Source organism: Buteo buteo, chromosome 21, assembly GCF_964188355.1.
Source record: "Buteo buteo chromosome 21, bButBut1.hap1.1, whole genome shotgun sequence".
Taxonomy (NCBI): Eukaryota; Metazoa; Chordata; class Aves; order Accipitriformes; family Accipitridae; genus Buteo; species Buteo buteo.
In genome coordinates, this window is record NC_134191.1 from 13,116,645 (window position 1) to 13,126,786 (window position 10,142).

Sequence of the window (10,142 nt, forward strand, 5' to 3'; positions counted from 1 at the left end):
AAGAAATGTTGGGGGAGAGCTCAGCTTCCCTTACACTAGCCTAACCACCAGCAAGCCAGCATAAAGATGTCCCCACATCCACAGGTCCTGCCAGGCTGGGTGGGTCAGCAGGACAGTACCAGAATTCAGGATGGATCTCCGATGGCACGGCTGGGGTCCAGATCCCACGCAGTGGTCTTGCACAGCCGTTCACAAACTTTTCATATTGAAAGACCATTTTTTAGGCAGCCACCCAGGGCGAGTCACAGCGATGCCTGGGACTGACACCAAGACGTATTTGCCAACTGCAGGGCAGCGTGTGTGCATGGGGCACTGTGGTGTGTTTGCTTTTTGCAATCGCTGTCCTGTCTGTGAGGTTCAGACTAAAAGCACACTTCAGGGCACTGTTGTACTGTGCCAGATTCAGCCCAGCGAGAAGGGATTCGAAATTTGGGGGCTGTGAAGTGGTGGGGTGACAGTTGAGGATATTAGCCGCTGCAGGTTCATCTGGCTACTAGGTCTTCTGGGCTTGCTCGGCTCCACGCAGAGAGGAACAGGCAGTGGTGGCTGCTGAAACCAACAGTGCTGCCTCCTGCAAAATCTGTGGACGCCTGGCTGGTCTGCTGCAGCCCATTTGCTGACCAGCCAGCACGCTGCGTCTCCTGACAGCACGAGGCTTGCAGTGGCAATGTTGGATATCACTTCTGCAAAGGACCCAAGTTGCACAGAGCCACTTCTCACGCCGTGTCCTTTGGCTCCCCTTCCCTTCCCTGTTCTCATGCACGCTGCATGCTCCCTCAGAGCATCACGCTCTCCTTCCAACACAATACATGAAGCATCGTCTTTGTGCGCCGGCTCATTAAAACTATAAGAGAAACAAAATCAAACCCCACATCCCGGTGCTACCTCCTACACTGGGTGATCTCCTGTGAAGGACATGCAGAAAGAAGAGTTTATCTGAGCAGTGGTCACCCACCTCCTGGGGATACAGAGCAACTCTTTCTTCCCATCTTTGCCCATGTAGGGCTTTGGCTTAGACTGAGATTTTGGTTTCCCAGTGGAAGCCATGGGCAATTGGGAAATGGAGAACAGAGTGAGTCCAGGCTGCAGAGGAGACATTTGGGGGTTGGACCCTATTTACCAGAGCTCTACCACCAATTTTACTGGATAATTTACTGGAATGACATGGGGTGCATACCTGCAACAGAGCAAAAACTGCGCTAGCCAGAAGAAACCACGACAACCAGCCAAGAAGCAAGGATCCCAGCATCTGGAGATGAGCACCAGGGAAGGGGGTCATCCATATAGGGCAGCAGCATGTGTAGGGTGCGTTTAGCAGTACCTCCCACCATCCAGCCCTGCTGGAAGGATTTTACTGCCAAGGGAGCAGTTGCATTTGAAGAAGGGAAAAATTAAAAGAACCATGTGAAACAGTGGGGAAATTGCAGAGAGCTTGTAGTTGAATATAGGCCTGTCCCAAAGCTGCAGATCCAGCCAGGAGACAGAGACAGGGTGTCCCGGTTTACAGCAGTGCAAGCTCCGCAGGTGCAGGTACATGTATGGGAGAGAGCAGACTGGTCTGAATTGGACAGCAGAGGCTGGGAATATGGGGTTCAACTCTCCACTGACACCAGTCACTCCCCTCCACCCATGAATGATTTTACTGGGGGAAAAAAAAAAATACCCCCAGCTCTTAGGGTAGCTCGATTTGTCCCTGTTCTCAACATCAGTGCAATCCGTGCAGCGAAGGCAGGACCTAGGCATGGCGATGTTCATCCCAGGCCTTTCAGGCCACCGGAGCTACTCAGTGAGATGTTCCCTCCCTCTCAGACTGCTAATAGTCTTTAACTGCCTTTTAACAAGGAACGTTTTGGGCATTTGCCCAGCTCTGCCTCAAAGCCTCAATGTGAAACATCCCCCCCCTTGACCCCACGGAGGTATTTGGGGAGTTAAGCTCTTCTTTGGGTATTCAGCTCCGAGGGGGAGTAATGGGAGTTAAGCATCTAATGCCTTATGTAGTTTCTTGGCTTCTGACAGTGAGTCCTGGGAAAGACAGCTGTGTTTGCTCTGGGATTAAGATGGAGGGTTTGCCATGCTCTCCATTCAGATGCTTGCGGGAAGTAGGGACCAGGAAAGAAAATCCAGCACATAATAAACCCCAGCGCCCCCAGGAGTGTCCTGGCCACTGCATGAGCACTCGTCTCCCAGCCTCAGACCTGACTGATGATCCCCAGAAGGTCCTTCCTGCACCAACGCAGGCAGAGGACCTACTGCTCCCAGAGGATGTTTTTGTGGAGTCCTTTTTGCGGGATAAATAGGAGCATTGGGGTTTGGGGAGTGGGGACAAAGCAGAAAGCACAGGTGCAATGTGCTGCCAGAGAGAAACAGCCAGGTTGGGATGCGAGAGGGATGCAGGGCCAGCGAAGGCTGGATCCACTTGGCAGAGCCACCGAGATGTGAATCTCTCCTGCAGGCACAGAGTTAACTCCTGGTGTGCTAAGCCCCCTCCCTCCCCCTCCCAAACCTCTAGCATGTATTAGAGATTCTCAGGAAACTGCAGAAAGCCAAGGACTACAGAAAGCACTCCTTGTGAAAAGCCTGGCCCTCGGGAGCAGATGGGCTTCATTACTGCCCTGCTCGCAGCTTTGGACCGGACAGATTCTTTCTACCACAACAGGTCACGGCTACAGCATTTCACGTCTTCTTCAAACATGGCAGAGCTGAGGGCTTTCCAGCCCACGTTGCCCAATGCCTCAGCTGACAAACTGCACTTTGAGCACTGGCTCCTTGAAGGGCAGCGGCTGCATCCTGGGCATCACAGCGCCGCGACCAGGAATCTGAGCTGAGCAAAACTGCCCCACGACATAAGCAAACAAAACAAAACAGAAAAACCAACACCATCTCAGAGGGCGTCTTAGATTTCACATCCCTGCCCGCGCTTGCAGCGTTAGCCAGGGCGAAGGCAGCATAGCCCTCGTTATCTGGAAGGCTGAGGACATGTGTCAGCCAGCTGCGAACATGACCCAGTCTCAGAAAGCCTTCACTGGCAGAACCCCGCTCATGTCCCAAGGCAGTGCCTGAATTTCAGCCTGCAAATACCTTTAAACAATGGGGAGGAACTGAGGTCTAAAATAGGCTCTTTCCTGTTCTGAAAAAGAATCCCTGGTTTCTAAGGGTCTGCTAATATCTAAGTGTGTAAGTGTCTCTGTTCAGGCGAGGTCTAGGTGCATTTCTAGGTTCAGGGACTAGGGCTCTGCGGGACCTCAGTCAAATCACTTATAAACTCTACAGTCTCTATCACTCTATAATCTCTATAATAGTTTGTCCCCCGCTGAAGCAACAAATCTTTAGGCACAAGGATGGAGCTGACTGAGAGTTCACAAGAGCAACCACGCAGTCTCTGGATGCATAGTTCAGAAAAACGTGGAAGGCCAGATTTGCAACGATCAGAAGCAAGAGCTTCTCCAGGACCTGCCGGTGCTGAGAGATGCTGGGCTGAGCAACAGAAGCCATCCCAGAGTTGGCAGAGAGCGGTGGCAATGAGTATCTTCCATATCCACCTTGGCACATCAGAGAGCATCTAACACCACCAAAACAATGAGGCAGTTTCCTGCCTGTGAAATGCGCTACGTGTGGTGGTATGGCTTCTGGCATTGCTGCTCATCCTCCTGTAACACCCCAATCCTCCTCTCTCAGGCTGGAGAAGTGGTACCTCCACTCCAGGATTGGCTGGAGGTGGCTTTGCTCCATCAGTGCCCAGAGGAGATCCAACCAGTCGATGCAGCAGCAGGTAAGGATGGAGAGAGGGATCTTGCTGCTTACCCGCTCGCAAACCTTTCTGGAGCAGTATCACAACCCTGGCGCTACTATGATCCTGGTTCCGATATCTCTCGTTGTGAAAGAGTCAGATCGAAGGTTGAGTACATCTAACCCGAAAAGCCCCATGGAAGTCCAACAACTCCTGCTGACAGCAGGTCCTGAAAGAATATGGGGAGCGCAGAAGCCAGCGTTGAGCAAGTGCTGCTAAAAAGACATAAGAAGCAACAGCTGGATGCCGCCGTCAGACAGAACTGGAGCAGAAATAAAGCAGCATTTTGAGATTGAGGGTTTTTCCTTCTTATTGGAGCAGGTGATTCAGTGCTGGCAGAAACTCGAAACAACAGGAAGCGGCGCGCTCCCGTCCCGCAGGCTGCCTCTGTGCAAGGTCTGCTTTTGTCCCCTCCAGTCACCTCCAGCACGCACAAGTCACTGGACTGGACACAGGAAGGATGGGGCAAGAACAGAACAGCCTGACTTACGCAAGGGTCTCTCGGGATCAGACTGAATGACCTCACCCTCCCTCCTTGCCTCAGGCTTCCAAAGGTGCCTCTTCCTCCAAACACTTCTGAGGTTGCAAGGGGATTTCTTCTCAAATAACACTGGTCAGAGACAGAAGCCTCCAGAGGGGGAAGGTTATGTAAAATGTTTCGTATAGCACCCAACCGCCTCCCATTAGGAAATACATTCTTTTGGGATGGAGGAGCTGCTTATTAACTGCTTAGGAGACTCCTAGTTCGTGCGTACATCCCTCTGGCCCCTCACTAGCGGCCTGAAAACCGATGGCTCTCTGGACGTCAGTACGACTTGCCTACTCAGTTTCCCCACAAGACCTACCATTGGGGTGGCCCCACAGCACTTTTAATTAAGGGCTGCAGAAACCCCAGACGCAGAATAACGCAGGGCCTGACCACCTGCCACTCACCTCCCTCTGCCTCCTTCAGATGTTCTCCCTTCTCTCTACCCCACATCTGTACCAGCAGAGTCATGCCCGGCTCCCCCACTGTTGCTAAAATCAGTGCGGTTCCCCTGAGAACAGCAGTGACCAAAGCTTTGATGTAGACAAGGATCTGCAGCCTCCAGCATTTACCGCTGTGCCAGTCTAGACGTGCTACGACTGGAGTCAGATGAAACAACGGTCTGAGAGCCCCGCTGCTTATTCCCACCTTCTCGATGCAGAAACTGTATGGCGTGCAGAAGTCAGCACAGCCACCACTAATAATGCACCGTCCCTGGAGGAGACAGCAGAGGAAGATCAACTCGGAAGACGGATGACACTCATGCCGAAGCCAGGCGGGATCTCCTGGATGGCTGTGGGTTGACACCAGTACAACCACGTCCCCCTGACAGACCACATCACTCCTGGCACCAAGCTGAGATCGCCTGAGGTTTGCCCAGGAGCTGGACGTACCTGCCCACACCACCAGTCCAGATGCAGGAGGGCCTGGAGATGCTGGAAGAGGTCTGCTCCAGCCAAACCCCCTAACCACGCACTGTGGCAGTCTTTGGAAATCCCACCTGCCAGCGTGCGCAGCACCACTTAACACCTCCCTGCCATGCAGATATTCTGCCCCGGCCATGCATCTGTGAGCCTGCAGTGAGATGGCTGAAGGCCAACGGGACAGACAGGTCATCACCTTCACAAAGTGAGCAGGGGACAGTCCGTGGGTACAGCTGCACCCCACGGCCAGGGACAAGGACTACAGCCAGCAGCACGGAAAGCCAAAGCAAAGCAATCGGGGATATGAAGTCAATGCACGCTCAAACCCGCACGCGGATGCTGTTCCTGGGGAGCACTGAGACCGTCTCACCTCTCCTGAGCGCCAGTGAGGTCGGCAAACACACCCGAGCCCGTTTCTGCCTCCAGGAGGGACGACGGGGGATTCTGCCACTGACTTCAGTACAAACAAATTCAGCCCAGCACCAAAATAACCAACTCGGCGGCATTTAGGAGCAGAATTATTTCAGCACACGCTGGTGTGTGGGTGTTCCCAAGGCAGAACAAGAAAGCCTTATTTCAGCACAGCCATGGAGTTCAGTGCAAACCACGCCAGCGCACAACTGCCCAGATGGAGTTAAAAGTGGAAAATGCGAACGGAGGAGTTAATTCCCGCTCCCTGAGCTGAGTGAGCCCTTAGCACTCTCAAACTTAAAGGGTTTTGGTTATATCGTCTTTCTTCCCATGTTGTATTCCTTGTCCTGGTCACACGATGGTGCGATCTGTACGTGCCGTTAGCAAGGATGAATTCAGCACGTCACACCTAACGGACTGTGGGTGGCCCAGGAAAGGCGACCTGCTGAATCCTGCTAAAGATGGAGAAAAGGATCTGACTGCTCCCTGGGGAAACTCATAGCACTGCTGCTTTTTCTAGCATTTTTCTTCATTATTATATAGAAACCAAATGACACCAGACAACTAGAACTCCAAATAACCTCAAGGCAACCATCACTTTAAAGATGACATTTTTGTCTGCAAATTGTTTACCTACTATTGTAACTTGTAACTTCTAAAATTCAAGTAATTGGCCTGAGTTTGCTTTCCTTTGGGATAAAAAAAAAGAAGCAATTTTTAGCTTGCTTCTTTTCTGTATATGGTAATGACCTTTCCTCTGCTAGTGTGAGTTTTTCACAGAACTAAAGAGGAAAGGAAAAACTGTAAACTGGAAAATAATAAGGGAAAGAAATGGCACAAAAATGAAGGCTGGACCCAGGGAGACAATTATGCGGCTAGAAAATAACCAGGTTTTAGAGAACATGAATATAACTTTAATTCACCTCTTTTGTGAACCTTAAGGGGCAAATCTGGCGTTCACCACTCTTGCAAATGCGCTTCCACCGAGTGACAAACACCGCTGGTTTCCACCAGTTGAGGATCCCTACCCCAGACTTACCACCATCTACAGGACCTTTCAAAAATCACATTTACCCCATATGAAGGAAACGGATTTGCAGCCTATTAAGGGTGCTGCATTTCCCAAAGCCTCAGCTGGCCAACGCCTCTCAAGGGAGTGTTCCAGACCCCAAATCCCGCAAACCCCTCTTGAGATGCCATCACCATTGCCGTCACCTGGTTTGCTCTGACCTGACGGGAACTCTGCATGAAACTGTGTTGAGATCATGCAAGGGATTAAAGTCAAGTAAGCACAGAAAGTTCTGCTGACTCAGACACGCAGAAGACTCCTTTTGAAAAGCAGAGTCCTGAAAAGAGCCACATTTTCCAGCCGAATACTAGAAAGCGAATCCAATGTAAAACGCAATCGTCTCTGTTAGGAGTCCTGGAGATTAGAGTTGATTCAGTGCTGCACTTTTTACTGAACAGTCCCAATACTAAAATAAGATGCATGTATCGGTCCTTTAAAAAAAAAGTTACTAAGGAATACAGTACTGATTGCGGTCTTTTGGGATTACTGAATTCATTTGACAAACTTCACATGCTCTTCTAGAAATAACAAATGCTTGCTGAAACCTAACTCCTTTTCAATCTTATTCAGCCAACAAGTTAAGCCTTTTTTTATTTTTAGGAAAAAACACATTAAAGTGATGGAGCAGCCCCTGTAAAAGGAAAATCGCATTTCATTTAGTCCACGCTGATAAAATTCCACTAACATTTCAGTCAAATCAGTCTTCTGAGTTTTAAGACGTAACTTTAAAGGCCCCATTGATGGATTGCTGCTGTAATCAGAAGACATTAGTAGTACATTGTTAAAACTACAGGAATTACCCAATAACGTCTCTCAGGAAAGAGGAGCTAATTTCCCCAAAAGAGCAGAAAGCAGGCAGGGAAATAAAGAACCCCTCCAGCGCAAAACCGTTTATCTTCTAGCTCTGAATTGTTTGCCAACGTGGAACATATTTCTAAGAGCCGACACTGAAGAAGTCCCTTGAGCAAGTCAACCAGATTCCCCGGGAACGCGAGCGGCCGTGGGTGTGAAGCGGCACTTGTGGAACCCGGCGGCTCCTCTCTCTGCCCCGAGCCCAGCCCGGCCGCGGAGGCACCGCACGAAGCTCTACACAACTCCCTGCCCTGCTCTCGCTGGACGGGACGGTCACCCCGGAGAAGCTCGCTTTAAAGAATGAACCGGGGATTTCGCTGCCGGAGAGCGCAGCGCTGTGACGGCAGGTCGGTCACACGCTCCGAGCAAACCCGACGGCCAAGTTCGACGCTCTGGGCCGAGAAACGTGCGAGCTCCGGCCGGGTTCCCCGGCTGACCCGAACTTCAGCTCCCCCCTGGACCGGCCCCTGCGGACCGGACCGGCCCCTGCGGCCCGGCCCGGCTCTCACCGCCCCCGACGGGGCTCCAGGAACCGGCTTCGGGAGCCGCCCGCCCCCCGCTCCGTGGCGCCTCCCGGTTCCCCGGCCCTCCGTCCCGGGGGTCCCGCCGACACCCGGGGGTGGGGGGGGGGAAACCCCGCCGCGCCGGACCCACCTGGGTTGAGGCTGCTCTGGAAGTAGAAAACGACCAGCAGGACCGAGCCGAGACCGGCGGCCAGCGCCAACCGCGGCGCCCGGCTCCGCCGCATCCTCCGCCGCGGCTCGGCGGCGCAGCGCAGCGGCCAGGGCCCCGCCGAGCCCCCGCCGGCCCCGGGCGGCCGCTCCGTTCGCCCTCCGCTCCCCTCTTCCGCGCTCCGCCCCGCGGCCGGCGCCGGGGCCGGGGGGCCGGGGCCGCCTCGCTTCGCCTCGCCTCGCCCCGGCGGCAGGAAGTGACACCGGGACGGCTCAGCCCCGGGAAGGGGAACTTCGCCCCCCGAGTGCCCCGCGGCGCCGGGGCTGGCGCTCGGCGCCCGGCGGCGGCGGTGCGGTTCGCTCCATCCAGCCCCGGGAGGGGGCCGGGGGAGGGCTGGGGGGGGGGGGACACCGGGGCTGCGTCCGCTCCCTGGCAGCGCTCGGGGGTGCGGACTCCCGGGGTGGCTTTAAAACTCGGCGCAGGGCAAGAGAGAGTTACTGATGTGCTGGCAGGGCTCGGGAGTTTCCTGGTGACTTTTCGCAGCACGTTCGCATCGCAGAGTTTCGTGGCCTTAAAATACACCTCTTTTTTTTTTTTTTTTTTTTTTTTTGGCTAACCCCCTGGCCCTGCGGACTTTAACTGAAAGCAGTAACGCTTCTGACTAATTCTAGCTCGAGCAATAAAGTTACATAGGAGCACGTAATTTTCTACTAATCTCTGCATGTTTTTGGAAAGCAAGAGCACAGTGCTCTCTTACCATGTCCTCTAACCTCCAGGCTCTGTAATTGCAGGCAAAACAAGCTCTGAGCTTCTGTTGCCCCAGTTTTGAAATAGCAGTAATGCTGTTGACCCACCTCTGTAAAACACTCAAGATCTAGTCAAAGGCCACTTGTCAAATCAGAAAGCCAGGGTGACAGCTGGAGTCCCACTGACAACAGTCAATCACTGCTGCTCTCTTCATCCCCAAAATACTTAGCTTTAAGATAAAGAGGACAGCTCAAGGAGGAGCCACTGGGAATGACAAAGAAAGCCTGGGTGTGTGCACATGCTGGGCTTCATTCTGCCCTCATTTAGGGCAGAGTAAACCAGCAGGAAGAATTCATTGCAGTGAAGGAAGCCGGAATGAAATAAGAACCGGCGCAGCGTCTTGCAGGCCAAGTTGAGCTATGACTATGAAATTACACAGCTCTTTAAAGTCCCTGTCGGATGTTCTAGAGAGGGGTAACAGAAACGAGACCACAGCTGAGACCCTAATATGCTTATACCTCCTCGCAAGGACACACCAGTGTCTGCAGTAACCAGCTGGAAAGATAAGCTCAGCCCCTGAGCCCCCCGTGCCTGTCAGATCTTTGCAGGGAGGGACTGTAACCCCTGCCACTGGGGAGCGAGACATGGTGCTATGGCAGAGTTAATGATGGCTGCTGGCTGGGAATGGCTCCACAGATGCAGGTTGCTCTCTGCTGCAAGTGATGCAGCAATTCTGGCCTCCCTGGCGAGCGTGCAAAGAGCTGGGATCTGCCTTACGTGCAAAGATGGGCTGAGAGACCCCAGGAACGAAGGGGCTGGCTGAGTCCAGGTGGGGAGGAGGGACCAGTATGTGTGAATACATTTTGATATCTGCTTACAGGCATTACCCTCATATTGGGGATGCACTACAAAGTGAGACCTCCCTTTATTTTTGTTTCTGAAGAGGCTTCCAACAACCTCGGAGGGGAATGAAAACTTATGGGTTTTGTCAGCATTAGAAGAGACCAGAGCGGTTCTCTGGGTGTCCACTACAGCAAAAGGGACGTCTGGTGCTGCTGTCTTTGAACCTCTCAAGGGAACAGAGTGAAGTGTGGAGACTGAAGGCATATAGCCAGCCCGTGCAGTGGGAACCCCCTTCCAGTAGCTTTGCAGGAG

General features: G+C 52.9%; 1 protein-coding gene across 1 annotated transcript in view; it reads right to left on the reverse strand.

The window, feature by feature from the left end:
- CHST13 (carbohydrate sulfotransferase 13) overlaps positions 1-8,572 on the reverse strand; it is a 33,073-nt gene extending 24,501 nt beyond the window's left edge. Inside the window, exon 1 of the mRNA XM_075052968.1 lies at positions 8,223-8,572. Coding sequence (XP_074909069.1) covers positions 8,223-8,316 — 94 coding nt within the window. The 5' untranslated portion in view covers positions 8,317-8,572. The remainder of the gene's footprint in view (positions 1-8,222) is intronic.
- Positions 8,573-10,142: the final 1,570 nt, after the last annotated feature.